General features: G+C 39.2%; 4 protein-coding genes and 1 non-coding gene across 5 annotated transcripts; 3 read left to right on the plus strand and 2 right to left on the minus strand.

Annotated features, from left to right (window-relative positions):
• Positions 1–4,089: 4,089 nt before the first annotated feature.
• On the minus strand, positions 4,090–8,806 carry LOC121996283 (protein KRTCAP2 homolog). The gene is made up of 5 exons (XM_042550198.1): positions 8,654–8,806; positions 7,864–8,029; positions 6,563–6,614; positions 6,413–6,479; positions 4,090–4,457 (listed from the first exon to the last, which is right to left on the minus strand). Exons 2-5 carry the CDS (start codon positions 8,017–8,019, stop codon positions 4,367–4,369), a joined length of 366 nt encoding a protein of 121 aa, XP_042406132.1. The 5' UTR covers positions 8,020–8,029; positions 8,654–8,806; the 3' UTR covers positions 4,090–4,366.
• A 4-nt stretch (positions 8,807–8,810) lies between these two features.
• TRNAL-CAA lies at positions 8,811–8,893 on the minus strand. Its single transcript has one exon. It is a non-coding gene; the product is annotated as a tRNA-Leu (tRNA).
• A 91-nt stretch (positions 8,894–8,984) lies between these two features.
• LOC121993879 (protein SRC2-like) lies at positions 8,985–10,087 on the plus strand. Its single transcript, XM_042548149.1, has 2 exons — positions 8,985–9,552; positions 9,643–10,087. The coding sequence occupies exons 1-2, from the start codon at positions 9,078–9,080 to the stop codon at positions 10,038–10,040; spliced, it is 873 nt and encodes a 290-aa protein (XP_042404083.1). The 5' UTR covers positions 8,985–9,077; the 3' UTR covers positions 10,041–10,087.
• Positions 10,088–23,259: 13,172 nt separating this feature from the next.
• LOC121994755 (L-type lectin-domain containing receptor kinase VIII.1-like) lies at positions 23,260–23,847 on the plus strand. Its single transcript, XM_042548683.1, has one exon. The coding sequence runs from the start codon at positions 23,260–23,262 to the stop codon at positions 23,845–23,847; it is 588 nt and encodes a 195-aa protein (XP_042404617.1).
• Positions 23,848–26,006: 2,159 nt separating this feature from the next.
• LOC121993880 (leucine-rich repeat-containing protein 74B-like) lies at positions 26,007–26,677 on the plus strand. Its single transcript, XM_042548150.1, has 3 exons — positions 26,007–26,254; positions 26,356–26,439; positions 26,555–26,677. Exons 1-3 carry the CDS (start codon positions 26,150–26,152, stop codon positions 26,639–26,641), a joined length of 276 nt encoding a protein of 91 aa, XP_042404084.1. The 5' UTR covers positions 26,007–26,149; the 3' UTR covers positions 26,642–26,677.
• The last annotated feature ends 311 nt before the right edge of the window (positions 26,678–26,988 follow it).

Here is a 26,988-nt window from a genome sequence, read left to right on the forward strand (position 1 = left end):
TACTAAGTAAATCTACTTGTTAGGTTTGTGTGAGTTGTTTCTTGTTCATTTCCGCTGCACATCATTGAAGAAACAAGCAACGCCGACCACGAGCACGCGACGAGCTATTCACACCCTCCCCCTCTAGCTACTTTTCGGTCCCAACATCTGGAGGCCTGACCAAGAAGCAATCCAAAGGCCTAACCAAGAAGCAATCTGGAGGCCTGACCAGGAAGCGATTTGGAGGTCTGACTGAAAATTGGTCTGGAAGCCTAATCGGAAATTGGTCTGGAAGCTCGACCGAGAATTGGTCTAGAAGCCCGACCGAGAGATGTTAGCGATACTCCGATCTGAGACTGGTGGTGATACTCTAGTCCGAGACCAGTGACGATAGCTCGATCCTGAATGGGGGAGGTGAAGCCTGAAGTCCATAGAAACGGATCCCGTAGCAATATGAGGGAGGAGAACGTTTATCATACCTGACCGCGGAGTGGTGTCGACCGACCGGGGATCTGTCTCAGTCCCTCAACTTCAAAATGGCCGTGAAGTCAGGGAGAGAAATAGTGTCGATCTTGTGACTCCAAAATGTTCGTAGAGCTAGGGAGAGAATCATCCTAACTGTCAAAGGAAGTGAAGCTCATAGCCATACAAGGGAGCAGAGTCCGTAGCATTAAAAGGAAGCCGATCACCATGGATGAAAGGAGCAGGACCTATAGATGTAAAAGGATGCAAAACAGGTGGAGGATGCAGAACATATAGTAATAATAGAGTGAAGCGCCTATAGCAGTAAGAGGATGCAGAGCCTCATGGTAAAGGGTGCAGAGCCTGTAGTAGTAAGAGGATGTAGAGCCTCATGGTGAAGGGTGCAGAGCCTGTAGCGGTAAGAGGATGCAGAACCTAATGGTGAAAGGTACAGAGCATATAATACACCTGATCGGGGAGCTAGGCCCCTAGTCCCTGATCGGAGAGTAAGACCCCTAGTCTGTAATCAAAGAGCGAGACCCCTAGATCCTGATCGGGAAGCTGTACTGCGAGTCACTGATCAGGAAGCTGTGCCCCTAGTGTATGAGCGGGGAGTTGTGCCCCTAATGTCTGATTGGGGAGCTGGGCCCCTAGTGTTCAATCAAAAATCGAAGGCCCTAGTATTTGATCAAGGAACTAGAATCTTACTCTCTTATTAGGGAGCTATAGCAGCCCCTATAATCGTAAAAAGGGAGCAGAGCCTATAACGTACCTGATCAGGGAGCTATGCCAACCGGCTAAGGGTTTGTCTCAATCCCTTGACTCCCGAATACCCGTGGAGTTAGGGAAAAAACATAATGGAAAAACTAACCTGTCGGCCAGTTGAAGCTCCAACTCAATCTCTCAACTCCCAAATGCCCGTGGAGTGAGAGTAGAAGATAATATGTTTGTCGGGATCCTCTGAGACTATGATAATGGTAGAGAACCTCCCGACGTCATCCATCTTCATGTTCTAGAATAGGTGGAGAAGATTCCCACAGAAGGCGCTAAATTGATCCTGTCCGAAATCTGAGTTAGACGGACCGCCAGGTGAGGTGGATGGAATGTTGACTGAATCACGACGTCCCGAAGGGGCGTATGCTGAGATGGGTTCTATGTAGACCAAGTCGTCAGAAGTCCTCTGGTCAACGCTACCTGCAACCAGTGACCGGGTTGCCCCCGGTCCTTGGAACCCCGAGGCTCGAGGCAGATCCAATGAATACATGAGTAACAAGCTAATAATATAATAATGAAATAAATGAGGGGCGAGTACAGAAAACGTACCCTGGCCTAGGGGGGCGCCCACGGATGGGACGTTGCTCGAGTGGTTGTGACTCGGAAGAGCAGATGACATCGAGCCAGATGAAGAGCTAGATCTAACGACGAGGAGTCGGATGCGGTGGCACAAAACTTGATGCGACCTCAGCACACATGCCGAGTTATGACATTAGTGCCTAGACCGGGATAAGACATCGGCACGCAGGCCGGGATAAAATATCGGTCCGTAGGCCGAGTTATGACATCGATGTGCAGGCCAAGATAAGGCATCGCACGCAGGCTAGGATAAAAATATTGGTCCACAGGCCAAGATATGAAATCGATAGCAGGCCGGGATACAACGGACACACCCAAATAAGACAACGATGCAAGGATCGGAATGTAGCCTCGGCTCGACGGCTGAAACGCAACAAAGATGGAGCATGATCAGATCGGGGTCCATTGGCGGTGACGGCCCGGAGGCCCAACTCACACCGAAGGCACACGACAATGCGGACGGTCCGGAGGTGGCCTACGATGAGGCAATAAGAGAGACAATGTTGCGACGTCCTCGAGGAGATCACCCATGGGTGGATGTGGATGCCGAAAAAACGGGGGATGGAGGCAGTGCTTGGTTACTAGCAGCCCGTAAGGCGGCGACCGATGAAAGTTGCTGGAGGTGCTGGTGCGCTAAGGGGAGATGGAGACGGCGGCAACCTGCTGGAGATGAGGGAGAAGGTAGTGACGGCAGAGAAGTGCCCCTCTGCTAGTGTTGGTGTCGATGATGCCAGCGACGACAGAGGTGTGGAGAGGGAGAAGGGGTTGGTGGCGGCTTCGGCGGGACGGGAAGCAGTGAGACGCTGAGGCATCGTTGGCTGTGTTGGCAGCGTCTCTGACGAATGAGGCTGCGGGGAGAGAGGCAGACCGAAGGTGGGAGAGGGAGGCGGCAGCCTCCTCCTCTTAACGGCGGCACGGGTGTCGGTAGCGAGGACTTGAGGGAGGGAGAAGATGAGGGGGAGAGGATGATGAGGCTGCTGGTGTGCGTGCGATGAGAGGAGCTGACGGATGACTAGCGGCGAGGGGCTCAGGCTCTCCCTGGCGGCTGCCAAATCCTACGAACGCTACGGTGAGGGGCTCTCCTGAAGGCGTGCTCTCCCTTTGGCGGCGACGGCGTGAAAAACGCAGAGGAGAGACATAGAGAGAGAGAGATAGAGGAGAAAAAGAAAGGATTGTTGTGCCGATGACGAGGGAGAAGGCGGCGACGACTGCGACGTCAAGAGGAGGTGGAGTTGGCGTCCTATCCTGGCAATGGAGAAAATCAGGAGGAAAGGAAGAAATGGCGTCGTCGACGGAGAACGGAGTGTGATGAAGCCTCCCTTCTAAAGTCTCATGGTGGCGGATGATCGAAGTCCAAAAAAGGAAAAAACACAGCCTCCCTTTCTTCTAGCCCTAAACAGTAATTTTCCCAAATTACCCCTCTCTTCTCTTCTAATTCCTCCTAGGTCCCTCTCCACTAGGGATGACAATTTTCCCCACGAATTTGGGGCCCCGCGGGGAAAACCCGAAATGGGGATGGGGATCCCCGATTTTTCGGGGATGGGGCGGGTTTGGGGTGGGTATGGGAATACTATCCCCATCCTCGAACCCGCCCCGAATATTATTATTATTAATATTAATAAATACTAATATGATTTTTTTAAAAAAATATTATTAATAGTGTTAATATTAATATTAAAATTTTTGAAAATATTATTAATAATAATATTATTGATATTGATATTAATATTAATATTATTATTAATAATTATTATTAAATAATAATAATAATAATATAAATTAATTTAGAAATGGGGCGGGGATGGGGAATCCCCGAATCCGTGGGTTCGGGTTCGGGGAATCTCCGAACCCGAAAAAATGAAAATGGGGCGGGGATGAGAATGGCAAACCCGGCCCCGCCCCGCCCCGTTGCCATCCCTACTCTCCACCATATCCACATCACTTAGTATTGAAGCTTTCTGCTACAATATACATTTGTACTCCTTATTTACTCATCTCTAGTCTACTGCTTCACCTCATTCTCTCAGATCTCATTTTATAATCCTTTTAAACTTTTGCCACAGACTAAAGTCAAGTCAGTATCATCAAGAATGTTGGCGCATTCTAGAAGATGGTAGATGTTCACGAAAGAAAGTTGATTTTCTCGTCATTAAAAAGTGTAGGTGGACACTCTCATGTAGAAGGTGCTAATTAGGTGAATACATAGTTGGCGGGGCAAACGAATCGCCTGTGCCACATAATTAGGTGAATATATTAATTTCATCACTAAAAGAAAATGATGTTTGGTAGCTCAGCTTAAAAGAAAAAGAAAAACCTTTATAGTAACAAAATACTACTACAGACCTCAGCAACAACAGCAATGTTTATGCCATCTATTCTGCAAGCCTCAGAAGGATGACTATTCAACGTGACAAAACAAGTTCAGTGATATGAAATCAATCAGAAACAGTTCGTTTTTTGAAAACTTGATGTCCTGCATAATCTCTAAAAAGCTCAAGCAACAAGATGACCAGGAACATGTTTATCGCCGCTTAACTGATTGTACAACCCGTGGGTTTCCGCACAATTGTGGTCAATAACGCTTCCCTTTGGGTTTAGTTTGTGTGGGCACCATACCCGAGATCTGGTGAACTTCATACAGAAGACCAGCTGAAAATAAGAAGCTGCAAAACATGAAACATAAATTAAACAATGTAAACATGCCTCAAGAGGGCGCAGTGTTCAACAACAGAAAAGGAGACTAGACTACACAAAAAGGTCAATGCTCAATATCAAACCACACAGCTCATGTCATCAACTCCAACTTTAGAGTTGAAAAAGTCAGCCCCGGGACGTACGCAAACGGTGGACACATGACATCTCTGACGTAATGGTCAGGATCGATTCTCAGGAATCTCTCTCTATATCTGTGGAGTCGACACTAAAGGGGCCGTTAAGGTAGCACATTTACCTTTTTTTGTTTTAGAGTTGAGCAAGTCTAACCAGTAAATGTTAGAATTGTTCATTAACTAAAGATGAAAGGAAATTTGCATCCAATACAACATCAATAACAACATATCTTTATCCCATTAGTGAGATAGATTATATAGATAGCTTATATGGAGCAGAGCTAATCTCCCTACTAAATGAATTTGTCATTAGAGTCAATCCCCCTACTAAATGGATTTCATCCTACTTTATCATTGTTAATTAAGTCTTTCTTTTTTAGTGTCACTCTTCCTCGATTAATGTATATATTTTTCATGATTTCACATCGCTTAATTGACATATTTATTAGTCACCTAAATACATCTCCATATCATCTTAAATGCATATCTCGAACCAACTTTTTCTCTAACTTTTTTATTTCTTATCTTGTCTGTCCTTATATGTCAGTAAATTCACCTTAACATCCTTATCTTTGCAACTAGTATTTTTCACTAGTGTTTGACTCATACCTCAATATTCGACTTCATATATTGTATATGGAGCTGCTATGTCATATATTCGACTTAAAGGTAAGTTCTATAAAACCGTAGTTAGACCTGCTATGTTATATGGAGCTGAATGTTGGGCTATGACTCGAGCACACGAGCAGAAGATGAGAGTTGCAGAGATGAGGATGTTAAGGTGGATGTGTGGACATACAAAGATGGACAAAATAAGAAATGAGAGCATTAGAGAGAAAGTCGGAGTTGCATCTATTGAGGGAAAACTCCGAGAGACACGTTTAAGATGGTACGGACATGTACTTAGACGATCAATAAATGCTCCAGTTAGGCGATGTGAAACTATGATAAATATGCATATCAAACGAGGAAGATGAAGACAAAAAAAGACTTGGTTAGTAACAATAAAACAAGATAAAATATATTTAAATATAGATGATGATATAATAGGAGATAGAGCTCAATGACGTAAAAGGATTCATACAACCGACCCCACCTAGTGGGAAAAGACTTGGTTGTTGTTGTTGTATATATTGTAATACATCCCTTTAAACTTTAAAGGTACTTTTTGATTATATAAAACACTTGGCACCCTCTCTCTATTTCAACCATCATTATTTTAAGCTAGCATCAGGTATCCAGGTGACTAATCCTAGGGATGACTAGCCTGGCCACACGGAAGAATTCCTACCAATCACCAATGTAAATCCATAAGTACTCGTAGCGAACAACCCAACAACCCGACATTCCAAGTTTATCATCCCACTAGAACCCTAAACCTTAAACCCATTTCAACCATTCTATTTGTACCATAAGTAAAAAATTGTACTATAAGTAAAACATTTCTATCAGCCTCTCCAACGTTTTGAAAAAAAATGATCTGAGATACTTAAAAATCTCAATTATAAATAAATCATTATCTCTTACGTCTACTACTACTAAATTTAAATTCCATTATTCTGTCTTTATTTTATTAAACTTAAAACCTTTTACTTCCAGTATTTTCGGCTAAGATTCAAGATTAGAATTTATTCTTTCACGTATCTTATCGACCAAATCAGTGTCATCTGCAAACAAGATACACCATAGCAACGTGAAGTTTATATCTACTAAAAGTAGAAGTTTCCATGCATACAAACTTAATTGATAGCAGCTATATTTTTTTACAAAATTATACGAGTCAATAGTACCATGTGGTGATGCAAACACGATGAACTGTAGCAGCAGCAACAAGAGCAACAATTTCCGCCAATGCAACTACAAAGTATGAATGTGTTATAAGACCCAAAAAATGATGTTCGGAGTGGTAAAAGAACAATTTAAACAGTTACTGAACTCACCAGCACCGCATCCTGTCCTTGTTCCAGATGATTCTTGATAGTTGCCAATGAACTGCAGAAACACAATTAAAGTGTCATTCCAAAAAAACACTAGCATAGTATACATGACTTCACACAATCCACAAAATGTTACCACTGAACAATATGCTAGAAGTATATTAACAACCATGGCAGGTCTACTCACATTCTCATCATGTAATTGTGCTTTCACTTATATGACCCTAAAACACTAATCATTAAAGCAGACACTTTACTAAGGTTTTTTAGTTGAAATTAATTGATGCAGCTTCTTCATGATGACATAGGTAAAATTAAGTTCCTTCAATACTCATTTAAACATACAACAACCATCAGTTCTTAGCAGATGATTAGACCATGAAAAAAAGAACAGTTATCCAGTATGCCTAATCACATAACAACAATTGACAAACAAACAAAAGTTCAGCTCCGTCAAGTGTACATCATTTCCTGCACAGAAGGAAAAAAATCCAAAGGTTTAATGCACTCAGGGGAACCTAAATCATTAGTTAGAAATCTACACTTAAAAGTTGAAACAATTTCACTGCTATTTCATCATAAAAGAAACATAAATTATTGTTCATATTCGATAAGAAATGAAACAACATTGCAGAGACACCTTGCATAATATCAAAAAAAAATGGAGTGTTTACCATTCTTAGTTTCTAGAGGCACCTAGCATTGCTACCTTATATGGTATCATAATATCATAAAATGAGAACTGCACAAATAAGATTCACTTCACTCTTCACAAATAGTTCCATGCCAAACATAAGATTTAAGATATTCACAGAAATCAGAATCTTAGTAGAAATATCTTACTGTACTATTAGAACACTGAATTAATCAGAATATTTATTTGGATATTATATTATGAAGTATAACACAAGAAATTTGAGGAATAGTAAGAAATAGTTTTAGGAGCATAGAATATATATTTTTCTATGTAAGATAGATCACTCTACACTTGCAAGCACTAAAATCCCTTCAATATCAAGTAAAAGGTACAAAACTCTCCAAATCTATTATGAACTAATCTAGCATATGAACGAGGAGATCAGCATGGTCATGCATATCAATGCCATAAAAGACAGGAAAGACCAAGACTAATACCAGGATGGCTTATCATAGAGTATTTTCATTCATGATATCAGGTAGTGAAAAGTAAATGAAGAAAACCACTTTGGAATTCTAAACAATAAACGAAAAATATATGAACTTCTTCACAGTTTTCTGTAGTAAAAAACAAAGACAATTTTTCAAAAAGAAAACTAGTAACTCACCGTTAGCATCAAAAGGAATAATAGGGAACTAACAAAACCCCCAAGAATTGTCAACAACTCAGAGGATGCCAATTTCTCTCTGTACATTTCCAGAAGTGAGAGAATGATGGCAAATGAAAGTAACGAGTAGAGCATAGATCTCCCCGTGGTGGCCATAGAGTCAATCCTTTCAAGAATAAGTTAAATGAGAGCAGGACGTAACAACATTTCATGTATAAACAAATGCATGGAGAACACTAATAACATCTAAAAGAGAATTTCAGAATTACATGTATCAACAACTATGATCTTGCATGCCTCAACAAGTTTAGATATCAAGAGACAGAACACATGTCAAGTTGCCAGCAGTGTTTAATTTGAAAGAAGGTCAACATTCAACTATCGTTTAGTTGAAATCATACTTCTCCTGATCTCTCCAGGGCTTTATGGCGTTAAAGAGATTTACTCCAAAACGAAACACGTCAAGCTCCTTTTCTTTTTCGTTACTGACATCGGTAAAGGCAAGCTCTTAGATGCTAATTTAGCGTTGGTCTGACCGATTAGTTAAATCTAATAAAAACGACGTAATGGCTCAGGAGAAAACTTGAGATATAAAGAGATCGAACAACTAGGTTGCGACACTAAACGCATCAACGAAATAAATTCGACAAACATAAAAAAATTGGATATGACAAAAAAGAAGAAGCATTTTTACAGGCAATTTGGATGCGCCACCAGAAAACATCAGCGAGGTCAGATCAGGAGCTGAATGAACACGAGGAAACGCATAGAGTCGGAAAACTCATCGTACCTTTGCTTCTTCGGCTGCCGCGATGGTGGCCGGAGGAAACCGAGAAGGAGAGGAGAAGCTCGATGAATAAGGACTTAGGGATTTTACAGGTTGATCAAAGAGGGATCGGATCTACACGGCAAAATTCAAAACAAAATTTTTCATTATTTAAAAAACTTGTCAGAAGTGGGATTTGAACCCACGCCCCGTTAGAGGACCAGAACTTGAGTCTGGCGCCTTAAACCACTCGGCCATCCTGACGAATTGTTTTTTTTCTTAACTAAATATAATATGAATGAAAACTTTAAGCTAGCCAACTAACCTTTTTTTAAACTTGCTACCTTCACAAAGCATCCGATTCTTCTTTGATTGCTCGCAATCTTCTTCCTTTACGATCTCCCTCATCATCTTCCTCCTTCTCCCATCGCCCAAATACTCGACTAATATGGATCTCCTGATCAAACCCAACCCCACGTCCAAGATCCACATCGAGGTTTGCATGATCTCCGCCCGCGGCCTCCGGCGCCGCCGCTCCACCTTCCTCAAGCCGCAGTGGTTCGCCGTCGGGTGGGTCGACCCCGACGAGAAGTACTGCACTAGGATCGATACCTCCGGCATCTCCAATCCCACGTGGAAGACCAAATTCTCGCTCGCCGTCGGAGACGCCACCATCTCTGGCGAACTGGCAGCCTCCCTGACGGTGGAAGTCTACAAGAGGGAGCCCATTTTTCTGAGGGAGAAGCTTCATGGTGTCGCGGTGGTGCCGTTGAAGGAGTTCATGGTCAGATTCTTGAGCCAAACAGAGTCGAATCCGATGGTGGAGAGTTTCCAGCTGAGGAAGAAGAATTCGGAGGAAAGCCGTGGATTTGTCGACATCTCTATCCATATTTACCGGAAAAGCGAGCAAAATTATCATCGAAGTATCCGTTGCAAATTTGCATTTCACTTTACCTTCTGGATTTTATTTTTCAAAATGTAAATTTAAAGATTGATCCTTTCTCAATTTGCAGCCACCGATGGAGATTTCCCATACGCAAATGATAGGGACGGAATCACAATCGCCATCGGAGATGGCCCGACCTTACCTTTCCCGGCCCATCCACAACCTCTGAGCTGCCGGCCTACCACTCCTCCACCGCCTCCGCCGCCTTCTAACGCAGGATATTTACCGTCGTTGTTCCCGGGAGCAGCAGCTCCCCCGCCGGAGACTTACGTCAGTCTGCCGCCGCAGGGGGCGGTGAGACATGGGGGTGGAGCGCCGTCGGGGTTCGGGATGGGACTCGGAGCTGGCGCCTTGGCAGCCGGAGCTGTGATCTTCGGGGACGACTTCATGTCGGGTTCCCCTTTCCCGGCTGGGCTTCACGGCAGCAGCTTGACTGTATCGGCTGACGGAGATGCTCTGTTCTGATGTATATCGAATTGATAGATTAACGGCTTCCAATAAATATTTATAAATAGAAGGCTGATTTTAGACAAAAGGTTCCATGGATCATTTTTTTTTCACAAATCACAAATTATATATATATATATATATATATATATATATATATATATATATATATATATATATATATATATATATATATATATATATATATATATATATATTTATATATATATAGGATATAATATTTAGATTAAATGAAATAAAAAAAAATACTATATATATATTTATATATATATAGGATATAATATTTAGATTAAATGAAATAAAAAAAAAAATACTATAGGTGCTCACCGATACAATGTATCATCTATATATAATATATATTGCACATCTTATCTTGCACACCCAGGAGCACTATGTGTATTTTTTATTAAAAGCTTATTTAGGGTGGAGGATATAGTATTTAAGTTGAAGTAAGTGAATATATATATATATATATATATATATATATATATATATATATATATAGTAAAAAGAATAAAAATAGTAATATCTTATAATGTAAATAGTATCGGTACATTACTGTTATCATTTACTATAATTCCGCACTTCCCTATTACTTACTTTTATTAACTATTTATTGTTACTATTCACTATTACTATTCACTATTAGTATTTAATTTTTAGTATTTACTTCAAACATAGTTCAGTATTTACTACTTAAGTTCTTACACAACTTCTAAGAAGAAGCATAATTTAAATAATGGTATCAGAGCCCTAAGATCCTCTAGGACCTTTTATGAACAAAATACAATTTAAAAATACTCATTATGAAGAAGCCATTTAATTCTCTCAACAATTTACCAAAAATAAAGACACCGATTACAGTAACGCGACACTAGTAAATCCAGGAAACCAAATATTAATATAACAAAATAATACGATATTGACACTACTTCCTTACATTATAGGCTCACGGTTTTAGAAACTCAACTTCTCACCCTGGAAAGCCATATCTATAAAAACATCCATACAAGTGATGTTAAAGAAACCCTAGAAAGTATAAATAAAGACCTTAGTAAATTATCTTTAGGAAAAATAATTACCCGACAACGACCTACTACTTATAAGTTCCTCACATACAAGACACAGGACCTCATTCCAAATGGATCTACGAACAAAAACACAAGTTGAAAGTTTTTCTGGATTATCACAAACTTTAAGACAATCAAATAAAAACTTATCTGTGATTCAAAGAAGATCATCAACAAATATTGCTACTTATCAATTAGAAGAACTAATAGATATTGAACATAATTTGGACACCTTTTCTAACGAACAACTAAATACCTTAAATCCAAGAAGAATATATAATCAAGGACTATTATCCTTTTCTACATCACTCTATAGACATCATAGGACACAACCACTTTATTTACCAGATGGAGGTGAAGAAAGATTTAATATAATGACTGAAGAATCGGCACGAACACTTCTACAAAGAAAACACCACTACATACATCTAGGACTAATAGTATTTGGACTAAGAGGACTTACTAGAAAAAGTATAAGAGCCAAAGTATTTTTAGTTCTTTACGACTCAAGATTTTCTGACAATGACAAGGCAGTTATTGGACTTATTGAAGTAGATATGAATAGCAATTTAGGAGTTACCTATTTCTGTCCAAACTTCAATATGACAATCCCAGACTTTATAGAACATATTAACATTTCAGTACAAGCCAGAGGATATGGAGACTTTCAAAGACATAATATCCAAATAGACATAATCTTTCTAGGAAAACCAATAACAAATATTAACAATAGTTTTAAAGTTCAAATTACTAATATCATTGAAACCCTTACTACAAAAGGAATTTATTTCTTAAAACCCAAGGACTTTTCATCTACTTTATTTGCCGGATTAGATTGGACTATTAATTTGGAGTTAAGCACTAAACCACAAATTTTGCAACCAACGGAATCCATTTTTATAAAGATAGACACGGTAGCTCCATAGTAAGATTTCATAATTACAAACCCTCAACATCACAAGAAGAAGATCATGAAGAAAATCAAGATAATATGAACTTAATGAACATAGAATATAGTACACTGGAAACTAATACCAACAACATTGCTGAAGATAATTATTTATTTTACAATGACCTAAATGAATATGTTTACATCCCATTTGAAATAGCTACTTATTTTACTAAAGAAGATTTAGAAGAATTAGAAAAATTTGACCTCCTACACCATAAATTAGAACCTGACTGGATGTTATATTTTGATGAAGATCACAATATAATTGCTAAAAAGCAAGATTACTTTTCAACAGTAAATTTAATGAATCCAACTGAATCTAGTAGTACTAGTAATTTCAGACCACAACCATTACAAGTAAGATACCCTGAAAGCTCTATGAGCACTACAAGAAAAATCCTCATAGACATCGGTGGAACAACAACGGTTTTAAGCAAAAACCGATGTCTTTGAGTATTTTACACCAGTTTTTCCAAAAACCGATGTTTATGAGCGCTGATTTTCGCTCATAGACATCGGTTTTTTAGCCGATGTCTATGAGCACTTTTTTTTTCGTTAATAGACACCGATTTTAACAACGGTTTTTAAAACCTGGTGTCTATGATAGATAAAATAATTTAATTTTTCCACCCATACTTAGCCAAAATGTAACGACCACCCTTCTTACTACTACTACTACTCTCTAAGAGTGACCGTTACTTATCTACTACTTTACTTAACCGGTTTATTAAGAATCTCTAGGAAAACCCTACCGAAAAATTTCGACAGAGTCTCCCCTGTACCGATGACCATTTCCCATAATACAAGCATAATATACTCAGCCACAGGCGGCTGGAACATATATCTTCACAACCACGCAGTATAATATCACAAATAAAAGAAAGAAACTACCCTATCAATAGCAAACATCAATATCACTCCATCAATCGAACCCAACTACAAACGCGGAATAAACTTAAATACAATATTGACTCATAATAGCATTAAAAGAAAACTAAAGAACTCTAAACAGAAATGTCTTAATAATTCCTTAGCAAACTCTTGATCTCCCCATAGTCCAGCCATCACACACCTTCATCACCACCACCTTGTCGCCTTTCTTGCTAAATCTTTTCCTTTCCTTTATCTGCAGTAGGAGGAAGTGCAGTCTATAAGCATAAAGCTTAGTGAGCGCTATCTACTCACAAAAACTCGATATGCATGTATATAAATAAAAACATGCTAAAACTGAATGCTAACATATAAAACTACTCATGCTCATATATAGCAAAGGAATCATGCTAACTGAAATACTAAACATGTGTAGTTTATCATGCTCATAAACTAATAAAAGAAGCATACTAAACATGTAAAACTACTAAACATGTAAAGATATTAAACATGTAAAACTACTGGACATGTAAATCTACTAAACATGTAAAACTACTAAACATGTAAAGCTAAACATGCTCATAAGAATAAAACTATAACAGCATGCTGAAAGCAAATAAAACTAAACATGCTGAATAATCTAATAGCAAGAAACAAATAGAACTACTACTGCATGCTTCAAATAACAAGAAACTAAACTTTCTAATTCTAAACATATTTGAAGCTTGTTTCATTTGTTTCAAAACTTATACTTTAATACTTCAAAATAATAATAAACTTCTTTTGGGCCCGGCATTGTACCAACTTTTTGTGCGCATCCTTAATAAGAGTCGAGGTAGCTAATCCCGAAACTACTAAGGAACTTCTAGGCCTTGTGCCTAGGGGCATCTTGGAGCCCATCCCTTGGACCTTGTGTCCGGTACATGCCCTTTAAAAGTAAAATACTTTCTTTTTAACTATAACTTCTTTATACTTGCCCTTACTTGGCATTTAAGCAAACACCTTGTGTGCGCTTTTGATATTCAATCTTCTGGAATTGAAATCAAGTCTAAACCTTAGTCTTTCTTGCTTATAGTTCTTAAAGATAGAAACTCATGCTTATGTAATAGCAAAGAAACTAATAATTGCATGCTCAAGATATACTATCTGTAATTAAACAGAAACAAACTGCTTTCTGAAAATTAGAGGCTGTTCGTGCTTAATAACTAGCAATGAAAACTTCATTCTTGCTGGAATAACAAATAGGAAATCTCATGCTTACTGGAATAACTTCATACTTCAAAAGAAATCCGAAACTCGACACAAATTGTTCATGCTTGTTAAAATGCAAGGTACCCAAAACTAAAATACTGATGTTAAGGACTATTCTTGCTCCTTAAGTGCAAAGACAAGAAAGCTGTAATGCTAAACTCATTCTAACTAAATAAAGATTGTTCTTGCCTTTAAAACAGCAATAAAAGATCTATCCAAATATATTAAGGTACCAAGTTGTGCATGCTCATTAAGGAAACTACACTGCTGTTCATGCTCAATTAATAGCAAGGAAGAAAAATCAAGAAAATCAACACTGCAAGCTAAAGGCCGGCTGCTCATTCTCATGCAATAGCAAAGAAAGAAATTTAAAGATATCAATGTTGCAAACTAAATGGTCAGCTGCTCATGTTCAACTAGTAGAAACCGAAACCACATGTTAAACCTAAACAACTTATTAATTTATCTCAGATTTCAACAAAACTAAATCTGCACTTGTAAAGGCTGTTCATGTTCGGAATTTACAACAAGATTTCAAAACTGAACTTTCAAATCAAGGTTACTCAAGCCTAATGCATGGCACAAATCCAAATCCGTACCAATCCGATTTGCACAGCAAGGTCACAAACCCGAATTGCACAGCAAGGTCACAACAGAAAATTCTAACTCTAACTTGAATTTCTAATTGCAAGGCATGAAGGAAATCCAAATCATATGCCTAAACTAAACAATTCATTCCTTTTTCTTTGAGATCCCCGGCAGTAAGCACAAAACCATAATCTTTACAACCTAAAATCCGAAAGTCATGAAAACAAATCAAAGCTCGGAACTACTCTTACTGCAGGTGAGAAGCAACTCACCTCGGTTCCTTGGACTCACAGCCGACGGAAAGAAATTCTAGGGTTCGGAGGAGCTTGATCTCGGCGGCTCCCTTGAGTTCCCGAGCTCCCTTCGTCGCGATGACCACGTACAGGTGAAGGCCGGCCGGAAAGAGCCCTTTTGCCGGCGCCGGAGACGAAGCCCTAACATGGCTCTGTTTCGCCCGAGCAGGAGTCGCGCGACGTCGCGTGTGAGGAGAAGAGGAGAGGGATCGCGTGATTAGGTCACGGGAAAAGGAAATATAAACTTATCCCATAAGTTATTCTCGGTTCCAACTATAACTTAAATATTATCCATTCTTTCCTTAATTAACAAAACTCGCTGGCACAGCTGGTTAACCGATTTTTAACCGAAACAAGAGGTCTCGGCTTCAATCCCTCAGCCGTGCATTTTTTCCAATTAATTCACTAATCCTTAACTATGCTATAAACTTAATTCTCACCATAAAAGATTAACAAAACCGTGTAGCTCAGCTGGTTGAGCCGGTTTTGCTTGGGTCAGTCCGACCCGAGGTCGTGGGTTCGAATCTCACCTTCAACGTTTTTTTTAAACTTCTTTCTTTTTGTCACCCTACTAAACGACCTCCAAAAATTACGTAAAAATACTCTAAAAATTTCTAAAAATCTCTAGAATATTTTAAAAGTATTTCCAAATATTTTCATGGACTTTTAGAACTTGAAATAGGGAAAATTGAGTCATTACAATTCCCCATACCTTATAAAAAGTTCGTCCTCGAACTTAGAATAGTTCTGGATACTTCTGTCTCATACTGTCCTCCCGCTCCCAAGTGACTTCCTCGTACTTCTGGCTCTGCCAGATGACCTTTACTAGTGGTACTTCTTTATTTCTTAGTCTCTTGACTACTCTGTCCACTATCTGTGTAGGTCTGCTCTCATAACTCAGATCCTCTTGGATCTGCACTGACTGAGGCTGAATCACTTGGCTCAGGTCGTGGAGACACTTCTTTAGCATGGAAACATTAAATACATTGTGTATTGCTGACATGTCTTGTGGTAAGTCCAGCTTGTAAGCTACTTTCCCAATCCTTTTTGTGATCAGGTAAGGTCCTACATAACGAGAACTTAATTTGCCCTTCTTGCCAAATCTCATCACTTCCTTCATAGGAGCGACCTTGAGAAAGACTGAATTCCCTACTTGGAATTCAAGTGGCCTACGGCGTGTGTCAGCATAACTCTTCTGTCTACTCTGGGCAGTCTCAATTCTCTGTCTGATCTTCTGAATAGCCTGAGTAGTCTCATCTATCAGCTCCGTCTGAATGCCCAGTTCCACTTCCATTTCTTTTCTCTCACCTGCTTCTTGCCAGCAAATGGGTGATCTGCACTTCCTGCCATACAATGCCTCATAAGGAGCCATCTTGATGGTGGCCTGATAGCTGTTGTTGTAGGCAAACTCAGCTAAGCACAGATACTTGCACCAACTTCCCTTGAAATCTAGTGCACAAGCTCTGAGCATATCTTCTAGAATCTGATTTACTCGCTCTGTCTGTCCATCAGTCTGTGGATGGAAAGCTGTGCTGAACTTGAGTTTGGTGCCTAGTGCATTCTGAACACACTCCCAAAAGTGAGAGGTGAAGCGCCCATCTCTATCAGAAACAATAGATTTAGGAACTCCGTGAAGTCTGATCACCTCTTTAACATACAGCTGTGCCAACTGCTCTATAGAGTGAGACACCCTGATGGCTAGAAAATGAGCAGACTTGGTCAATTTGTCCACTATCACCCATATCGCATCATATCCATTTGTGGTTCTTGGGAGACCTACTATAAAGTCCATGGATATGTCTTCCCACTTCCACTCTGGTATTGGAAGAGGTTGTAGAACTCCTCTCTGGTGTTCTGCTTTGACCCTCGACATGTCAGGCAGGTACTGACATATTTAGCTACATCTCTTTTGAGTCCGGACCACCGAACCTTCGTTTCACGTCTTGGTACATCTTGGTAGAACCAGGATGCATGGAATAAGGTGTACTATGAGCTTCTTCCAAAATTTTCTTTCTCACTCTTCATCATTGGGAACACAAAGGCGACTCCCGATAAAGAATTCCACCATCTGATACTCGAAACTCGAATTTCCTTCTTCCCGTATCCCTTGCTTGATCTTTTGGATATCGGGATCTCCACTTTGCTTTCTCTGTATATCCTCGAGTATGGTTGACTCTAAGGTCAATGCAGAATTGCCCATAAATAATTTCAAGTCCGAAATCTGATAACTCCTTACGAGTGGCAGGGCTAATGATGACAGGGACATCGGGGATGCACTGGATTTTCTGCTTAGTGCATCCGCCACTTTATTAGCTTTACAGGTGGTAGAGGATTTCACAGTCATAATCTTTGACCAACTCCAGCCACTTACGCCTCCTATGTCTCATGTGAGTGAAGAAGTACTTAAGACTCTGGTGGTCTGTGAAGATTCTGCACTGGACTCCATACAGGTAATGTCGCCAGAGTTTCAGTGCAAAGACCACAGCTGCCAGCTCAAGATCATGAGTGGGATAGTTCTTCTCGTAGTCTTTGAGTTATCTGGAAGCATAAGCTATAACTTTTCCTTCCTGCATGAGTACAGCTCCTAAGCCCATCTTGGAAGCATCACTGTAGATGTCAAAACTCTTGTCACTCTCTGGAACAGTCAGAATGGGAGCACTGGTCAGTCTCTTCTTGAGCTCTTGGAAACTCTGCTCACATTTGTCTGACCATTCAAACTTCTTGTTCTTCCTAGTGATGACTGTCAGTGGAGAGGCTATCCTAGAAAAGTCCTCCACACATTTCCTGTAGTACCCAGCTAAACCAAGGAAGTTTTTGATCTCCCTGGCATTTTTAGGTCTACTCCAGTTGTTGACCGCTTCTATTTTGGCTGGATCCACTTGGATGTCTTCTCTAGAAATAATGTGACCTAGAAATGCCACCTGATCTAACTAGAACTCGTACTTTGAGAATTTAGCATAAAGCTGCTTTTGCTGCAGAGTCTGCAGTACCATCCTCAAGTGCGTGTCGTGCTCCTCTGGGGTCCTTGAATAAACCAGAATATCATCGATGAATACGATGACAAATTTGTCAAGATATTCTCTGAACACTCTGTTCATTAAGTCCATGAAGACCGCTGGTGCATTAGTCACACCAAAATACATGACTACAAACTTGTAGTGTCCGTATCTGGTTCTGAAAGCTGTTCTGGGTATGTCTCTTTCTTTCACTTCCAACTGATGATACCCAGAGCACAGGTCTATTTTAGAGAACACTATTGCCCTTTTTAGCTGATCATATAGATCATCTATTCTGGAATGCGGGTACATGTCCCTAACTGCTACTTTGCTCAGCGCTCTAAAATCTATGCACATTAGCATGGATCCGTCTTTCTTCTTAACAAACAACTCTGGAGTTTCCCGGGGTGAATGACTAGGGCGGATGAAACCCTTGTCAAGTAACTCCTGAAATTGTTCTTATAACTCTTTTAGCTCTGCTAGAGAAATTTTGTACAGAGCTTTTGAAATTGGCTCCACTTCTCTGTTGGGAGGTAGTCCAGGTAGCCCTTCTGGAAATACTTCTGGATACTCACAGACTACTCGAACATCTTTCTGCTTGGGTCTTTCTTGTTATCTTTGTCCTTCCAGTTCTGATTACTTGATTGGGTTCTCTGTTTCCCCCCTGTCTTGTCTTCTATCTTAACTAGCTTGTGTTGCATTTGTTGTGCCTTGTTGCTGTTCAGATAGTGCTCACCAATGCCCTGCTGACCAGCTCTTCACCAATCTATGGTCGGTGAGTTTCACTACTCACATTAGGTGTTATTTCTGGTCTCAGCATTAGGAGCATCAGTCTGACTCGTTCTTTCACTGTACTTACTAACTCTAGGCAAAGGTGAGCTAGCCTGTTAAATCTTTTAACCGCTTCTTCTACTGGTAGGTCACCTGGTCTAAATTCTATTAACTGCTCATAATGTTTATTGGTGATCCGTTGGCGGAAGAACTCTTAGTACAACTCTATCTCAAAGTCAACCCAGCTCATCTGGTTGACTGCTCTCTTACTCTTAACTCGCTCCTACTACATACAAGCATCTCCAGATAGGCAGAAAGAGGCACACTTAATGGTATCAACCTTCTCGACTTCTGGTCAGTCAAGAAGCTCCATTGTGCTCTCAAATGTCTTGAACCAAGTCTGGGCATCCCAGGGCTCAATCGTGCCTGAGAATCTTTCTGGTTTCAGCTTCAGTCACTGGATGAGGTATGCTTATTGTCTTCTAGGTGTTGTGGCGACTTCTAGGACAACCGCTAGGACTTTAGCCACCACTGGGGTCTCCACATTAATGGTTGGGGAAGTGGGAGGAGCTGGCTTCTGATTGGTCATTCGATTGGCAATCACTTGCTTCTACTCGCTACTTGTCTCTGAAGTTGAGTAACAACTTCAGAGAGAATAGACCCAGGGGTTCTGGGCTCTTCGTTCTCCTGATCTTGGTTCTCAGTATAAACGGTACGGGGATGTCCTCTTCTTGACATCCAATTATGCAGAGGAAAAAGACTAAATAGCTTCTCTAACCCTTCTAATCATATATATATATATGAATAAAGAAAAGGGAAACAAAATCTTCTATCTTACTTAAGCACCAAAAAAAATAAGTACTCTATACTGCAGTTAATAATAATAAAAGCAGAATAAAGAAAGAATTTAAATACTTTCTTACTTGGAGACGGCAAGGATGATGCTGATGTGTGTGTGATGCTGGAGAATGGAACCTGCTCTGATACCAACTGTAACGACCACCCTTCTTACTACTACTACTACTCTCTAAGAGTGACCGTTACTTATCTACTACTTTACTTAACCGGTTTATTAAGAATCTCTAGGAAAACCCTACCGAAAAATTTCGACAGAGTCTCCCCTGTACCGATGACCATTTCCCATAATACAAGCATAATATACTCAGCCACAGGCGGCTGGAACATATATCTTCACAACCACGCAGTATAATATCACAAATAAAAGAAAGAAACTACCCTATCAATAGCAAACATCAATATCACTCCATCAATCGAACCCAACTACAAACGCGGAATAAACTTAAATACAATATTGACTCATAATAGCATTAAAAGAAAACTAAAGAACTCTAAACAGAAATGTCTTAATAATTCCTTAGCAAACTCTTGATCTCCCCATAGTCCAGCCATCACACACCTTCATCACCACCACCTTGTCGCCTTTCTTGCTAAATCTTTTCCTTTCCTTTATCTGCAGTAGGAGGAAGTGCAGTCTATAAGCATAAAGCTTAGTGAGCGCTATCTACTCACAAAAACTCGATATGCATGTATATAAATAAAAACATGCTAAAACTGAATGCTAACATATAAAACTACTCATGCTCATATATAGCAAAGGAATCATGCTAACTGAAATACTAAACATGTGTAGTTTATCATGCTCATAAACTAATAAAAGAAGCATACTAAACATGTAAAACTACTAAACATGTAAAGATATTAAACATGTAAAACTACTGGACATGTAAATCTACTAAACATGTAAAACTACTAAACATGTAAAGCTAAACATGCTCATAAGAATAAAACTATAACAGCATGCTGAAAGCAAATAAAACTAAACATGCTGAATAATCTAATAGCAAGAAACAAATAGAACTACTACTGCATGCTTCAAATAACAAGAAACTAAACTTTCTAATTCTAAACATATTTGAAGCTTGTTTCATTTGTTTCAAAACTTATACTTTAATACTTCAAAATAATAATAAACTTCTTTTGGGCCCGGCATTGTACCAACTTTTTGTGCGCATCCTTAATAAGAGTCGAGGTAGCTAATCCCGAAACTACTAAGGAACTTCTAGGCCTTGTGCCTAGGGGCATCTTGGAGCCCATCCCTTGGACCTTGTGTCCGGTACATGCCCTTTAAAAGTAAAATACTTTCTTTTTAACTATAACTTCTTTATACTTGCCCTTACTTGGCATTTAAGCAAACACCTTGTGTGCGCTTTTGATATTCAATCTTCTGGAATTGAAATCAAGTCTAAACCTTAGTCTTTCTTGCTTATAGTTCTTAAAGATAGAAACTCATGCTTATGTAATAGCAAAGAAACTAATAATTGCATGCTCAAGATATACTATCTGTAATTAAACAGAAACAAACTGCTTTCTGAAAATTAGAGGCTGTTCATGCTTAATAACTAGCAATGAAAACTTCATTCTTGCTGGAATAACAAATAGGAAATCTCATGCTTACTGGAATAACTTCATACTTCAAAAGAAATCCGAAACTCGACACAAATTGTTCATGCTTGTTAAAATGCAAGGTACCCAAAACTAAAATACTGATGTTAAGGACTATTCTTGCTCCTTAAGTGCAAAGACAAGAAAGCTGTAATGCTAAACTCATTCTAACTAAATAAAGATTGTTCTTGCCTTTAAAACAGCAATAAAAGATCTATCCAAATATATTAAGGTACCAAGTTGTGCATGCTCATTAAGGAAACTACACTGCTGTTCATGCTCAATTAATAGCAAGGAAGAAAAATCAAGAAAATCAACACTGCAAGCTAAAGGCCGGCTGCTCATTCTCATGCAATAGCAAAGAAAGAAATTTAAAGATATCAATGTTGCAAACTAAATGGTCAGCTGCTCATGTTCAACTAGTAGAAACCGAAACCACATGTTAAACCTAAACAACTTATTAATTTATCTCAGATTTCAACAAAACTAAATCTGCACTTGTAAAGGCTGTTCATGTTCGGAATTTACAACAAGATTTCAAAACTGAACTTTCAAATCAAGGTTACTCAAGCCTAATGCATGGCACAAATCCAAATCCGTACCAATCCGATTTGCACAGCAAGGTCACAAACCCGAATTGCACAGCAAGGTCACAACAGAAAATTCTAACTCTAACTTGAATTTCTAATTGCAAGGCATGAAGGAAATCCAAATCATATGCCTAAACTAAACAATTCATTCCTTTTTCTTTGAGATCCCCGGCAGTAAGCACAAAACCATAATCTTTACAACCTAAAATCCGAAAGTCATGAAAACAAATCAAAGCTCGGAACTACTCCTACTGCAGGTGAGAAGCAACTCACCTCGGTTCCTTGGACTCACAGCCGACGGAAAGAAATTCTAGGGTTCGGAGGAGCTTGATCTCGGCGGCTCCCTTGAGTTCCCGAGCTCCCTTCGTCGCGATGACCACGTACAGGTGAAGGCCGGCCGGAAAGAGCCCTTTTGCCGGCGCCGGAGACGAAGCCCTAACATGGCTCTGTTTCGCCCGAGCAGGAGTCGCGCGACGTCGCGTGTGAGGAGAAGAGGAGAGGGATCGCGTGATTAGGTCACGGGAAAAGGAAATATAAACTTATCCCATAAGTTATTCTCGGTTCCAACTATAACTTAAATATTATCCATTCTTTCCTTAATTAACAAAACTCGCTGGCACAGCTGGTTAACCGATTTTTAACCGAAACAAGAGGTCTCGGCTTCAATCCCTCAGCCGTGCATTTTTTCCAATTAATTCACTAATCCTTAACTATGCTATAAACTTAATTCTCACCATAAAAGATTAACAAAACCGTGTAGCTCAGCTGGTTGAGCCGGTTTTGCTTGGGTCAGTCCGACCCGAGGTCGTGGGTTCGAATCTCACCTTCAACGTTTTTTTTAAACTTCTTTCTTTTTGTCACCCTACTAAACGACCTCCAAAAATTACGTAAAAATACTCTAAAAATTTCTAAAAATCTCTAGAATATTTTAAAAGTATTTCCAAATATTTTCATGGACTTTTAGAACTTGAAATAGGGAAAATTGAGTCATTACACAAAATTTACAACACTTCCCTCCAAACCTAAACCTATATCGCGCCATCCTTCCCCTTGCTAGATCGACGCCCCTTCCTCTCCCGATCAAGATCAACACACGACTCCCTTGTGAGGTCTGTGGAAAACGACTACATCCATATCCTCTTTCCCCTTCTCTTCTCCTCTCCCTTCCGTCTTTGCCCTCTTGCGGGTTGCTCCATCTCTTAGGGTTTCCTCTCCTCATGCTTTCTGGTTTCTCTGTTGATTCGTTGACGGCCTTTTCCCCATAAATCGTCTTGATTCCGTTGCTGTTTTCGCTGCTGGTGCTCGGATTTGGCTCCTCGGGGCTGCTCCTTCGTCGTCTGCACATTTTGCACCTCGCCTAGGGATCTTTCCAATGACGACATCCTCGACCGCTTCCGCTCTCATTCTTGCCATCATCCTTCTGCTTGTCGCCCCCTTGTCACCTGGGAACTGCACATCGACTGGAGAAGGTAACGCTCTCTTCTTCTCTTTCGGTGGGTCGGGGAAAAATCGGAGCTTCGCCATAGAGTTTGCCCTCTATGGCGATGCTGAGATGAATAGCTCGGAGGTGAGGGTGACGCGTGTGGTGTACGAGAGCTCCGGGCTTATGATTTACTGGAAACCAGTCAGATTCTTCAGCACCAAGCCCGGGTTCTCTTCTTCCTTCTCGTTCTCTATTTCTCCCGGCAATGGAAGAGGCCTAGCTTTCTTTTTATCTTCGGTCAGCGTTACCTTGGAACCGGCGAATGGCGACTGGTCTAGGTTATCGACCAGTGTCGTTGCAGTGAAGTTCGTGACGGCAGCAAGCCTCGTCAAAGTCGATGTTGGCGGAGAACTTTTGACAAAAAGCAATAATCTTTCCGACGATGGTTTTCTTCTCATCCTCAGCAGAGGAGAAAGATTGCATTCTTGGATTGATTACGACGGAGAATCGAAGAGAATAGAGGTCAGGCTTTGCTAGGATAAGGATCCAAAGGAAGAGGCCCCTTCGATCTCTCACTCTATCGATTTGTCTTACATGTTGTGGAGGGAGGCGTCCTGGGTGGGTTTATCTTCCTGGAGTGGCAATTCTAGTCATGGCAGTAGCATATACTCGTGGAATTTTACAGAGAAGAGTAAGCTCTGTACTTGCACAATTCCATTTTATTCTGCATAATGCTTAGCAGCTTCAGGCATTCATATGACTGATGATGAAAGCAAATTAATTGTTCTATAATATAAGTACAGGATTGTTATATCAAAAAATTCATGCTAAAAAAATTTAGTAAAAAATATTTATGGACTCAGTGCATCTTTTTTTAACTAATAAATTGTAAAATAGTTTCCTTGTTTCCCATTCTTTAGGTTATCCTTTGATTGTTACTGCTTCATGGCATCATGAATGTTTTGTTTGGTCTATTAAGTTGTTTGGCTGTGGTTAATTTCAGCTCCTGTTTGAAACAAGAAAATGATTTTGGTGCTGAGTGAATAGGAGAAATACTAATATACATATATCCTGATTATATTTGCCCCTTTCATGGAAATTACTATATATTTCTTGTTCCTATTTAACTTTTACAATTCATTTCTGATTATTTTTCATTGTGCGTTGTATTTGTTTGCCTAGTTCCTGTTTGCTACTTTGTAGACAAATCTTAATTCTTAATCAGGATCGGACAGGATGTGCTGCATGATGTATTTAAAAGGATACTTCTTTCATAATATAGTGATATTCATCGCCTATTCTCATAGAAATTGTTTTGACAGGATTTGTGACAGAGCAGGAGTCCATGTCCATTGATGTAATAAGGAAGGCATACCAAGCAACAGAAGAGGGGTTTATTTCCTTGGCGACCAAACAATGGCCTGTGAAGCCTCAGATTGCAGCTATTGGCTCATGCTGCTGTTATTTCCTTAGTGACCAAACAATGAGAAGTTTCAATATAATCAATTTGTTGCAGCCAAAAGGTTGATGCAGACCAATGCAATATAGAATAACTGAAATTCTATGATGAACAATGGAATTCTCATCATCGATAACAGAAATTAAAATTGCACTGGCAAACTAATATCATAGGAACTAATTCACTTACTGAGAGCTTAGAACAAACATCTTAATTACCAATAATTTTAAGTTCAAAAATAAAATTTCCGTTACATATGATCATGTTAAGTGGTGCATCTATATGCTGTATTTCCAAAATAATAAAGTGACTTGAAGCTTAACTTGTAAAGTTTCTGAAACAGCAAGAATAGAGTTAATAAGGATTCATCTGATTAATGCTGTAAAAAATCTTTCACTTCTTGTATGAATGCAGTCCTTTCACTTTGATCCCTCAATTTGTTATCAAGATTTTGAAGAGAGCTATGACCCTTTGTGCTAAGGCTTATGTGTATAACACATCTTGTCAACAAGTGTCTCCTTTATGTTATGAAAGAATATTCAGCATGTAGTTTGAAATAATTGAGACTTTATAGATTTTAGTACCATTTCCTTGATCTAGGGTTAGAACTAGACTAATGGCAGACAATAGTCAGAGTTACTTAAGTATTGTTCTTGCTCATCATAATGTGCACACTGCACTATCTATGTTTTCCCCTTCATTCGATGTAATGAGTTCTCTATTGTCTATGATCACATGGTCCTTTATTTGTACTGTTTATTAATATAAGTTCTTATCTCAGTATCCAAAGTAATGAATAGATCAATTTCATAACAACATTTTTCTTATCTAGAAATCTCATTACTTTTTTGCCTGTATAACTACTTACCATTGTGTCCTATAACAACCAGTGAATTACTACTACTTTAGTTTTCATTTCTTATCAAATTTGCATCAAGTTACCTTGTTTATTTTTTTGGATTTGTTTACCAGTTTAGGTGCTGGATTGAGGCACAGAATTTCGATATTCAGTTTCTTATTTCTTTTGGCGAATTTGAATCAGGATAGGATACAAATTGCTAGTTCTTTCATACTCATGAAATTCAATGCATGGCTACATTGTTTATTGTTGAATCTCATTGTCCCAGAATATCACTTAGTATTAGTCACTTTGTTAAGATTAAGAGAATTATACTTTTCAAGTAACATTTATTTCTTCTTTGTCATCTATTACCAACATATTTTTTGTTTTTATAACTTTTGTCAAAATGAGTAATTTAACATTTTTTGGGTATTGATTTTGTTTTCTTTATGTGCTTATTTCTTAATAATTTTTCTCATTGACCAAGAAGTTTTTGGACATGTTATTTTACTTTACATTATTCCTATTTCTTTCATTAGATGTTGAGATTGTGGAAATTTCCTATGCAGCGTCTTTCAGATATTTTGAAGGTAAATGGATGTATTCAGGAACTCCAACTAAACAGTTCAGGTATTGGAGATGAGGTTGTTTAATTTTACTTGTTGTAAGTTCCGGTTGTTTGTTTCTTGAGGAAGAAAATGATTCTTGATTCTGGTAAAGTCTGAATGTTAAATATGTTATGTAGGGTGCAAGGGTTATTGCAGATATGCTGAAAGAAAATCAAACTTTACGTGTACTGGAACTTAACAATAATATGATTGAATATTCTGTATGACGTTATTCTTGGGTAATCTTTCATGTTTTTTTAGAAATTCCTAGATCTTTTACACTTTGTTTATGGTGTCCTTACTCCTTATACCTTATTTCCATGTGAAATTTTATAGGGTTTTGCAAGTCTTGCTGGAGCACTAGTTGAGAATAAGGCAATTCGATCTATACATCTCAAGCTAATAAGACTTACACACACTTAGATTTTCTATCCATGCAGTTCTTTCTTGCAGATTTAATTTCTTCATCAGATTTGTTGGCTTTCCAGTATTTATTGATTGTACTACTTGTCAGCAATTATGTAAAACTATATTTCTTCTTGTTTAGGAAAAATAACACTTCTAGATATTGGCAACAATGAGATTGGTCCCAAAGGCGCCTTTAGCATCGCTGAGTTTGTTAAGAAAACTAAGTCCTTGCTACGGCTGAATCTTTACATGAATGACATTGGCGATGCGGTGTGGTTATTGACTATTGTTGCTTTATGCTCTGTTGCTTCACTTCTGAAACATAAATTATCATCTAAGGTGCATATATATATCTCATTGGA

Source organism: Zingiber officinale, chromosome 6A (genome assembly GCF_018446385.1).
Source record: "Zingiber officinale cultivar Zhangliang chromosome 6A, Zo_v1.1, whole genome shotgun sequence".
NCBI lineage: Eukaryota > Viridiplantae > Streptophyta > Magnoliopsida > Zingiberales > Zingiberaceae > Zingiber > Zingiber officinale.

What these genes read in the sequence shown, in the direction of transcription:
- LOC121994755 (XM_042548683.1), top strand. Translation starts at nt 23,260, where the DNA reads ATGACGACATCCTCGACCGCTTCCGCTCTCATTCTTGCCATCATCCTT.
- LOC121993880 (XM_042548150.1), top strand. Translation starts at nt 26,150, where the DNA reads ATGTTGAGATTGTGGAAATTTCCTATGCAGCGTCTTTCAGATATTTTG. An exon ending in GTTCAGGTATTGGAGATGAG is followed by an intron (nt 26,255 to 26,355) that starts GTTGTTTAATTT and finishes TATGTTATGTAG; the next exon opens with GGTGCAAGGGTTATTGCAGA. An exon ending in ATAATATGATTGAATATTCT is followed by an intron (nt 26,440 to 26,554) that starts GTATGACGTTAT and finishes GAAATTTTATAG; the next exon opens with GGTTTTGCAAGTCTTGCTGG.
- LOC121996283 (XM_042550198.1), bottom strand. Translation starts at nt 8,019, where the DNA reads ATGGCCACCACGGGGAGATCTATGCTCTACTCGTTACTTTCATTTGCC. An exon ending in AAGGACAGGATGCGGTGCTG is followed by an intron (nt 6,480 to 6,562) that starts GTGAGTTCAGTA and finishes CATACTTTGTAG; the next exon opens with TTGCATTGGCGGAAATTGTT. An exon ending in CGTGTTTGCATCACCACATG is followed by an intron (nt 4,458 to 6,412) that starts GTACTATTGACT and finishes CATGTTTTGCAG; the next exon opens with CTTCTTATTTTCAGCTGGTC.
- LOC121993879 (XM_042548149.1), top strand. Translation starts at nt 9,078, where the DNA reads ATGGATCTCCTGATCAAACCCAACCCCACGTCCAAGATCCACATCGAG. An exon ending in CGAGCAAAATTATCATCGAA is followed by an intron (nt 9,553 to 9,642) that starts GTATCCGTTGCA and finishes CTCAATTTGCAG; the next exon opens with CCACCGATGGAGATTTCCCA.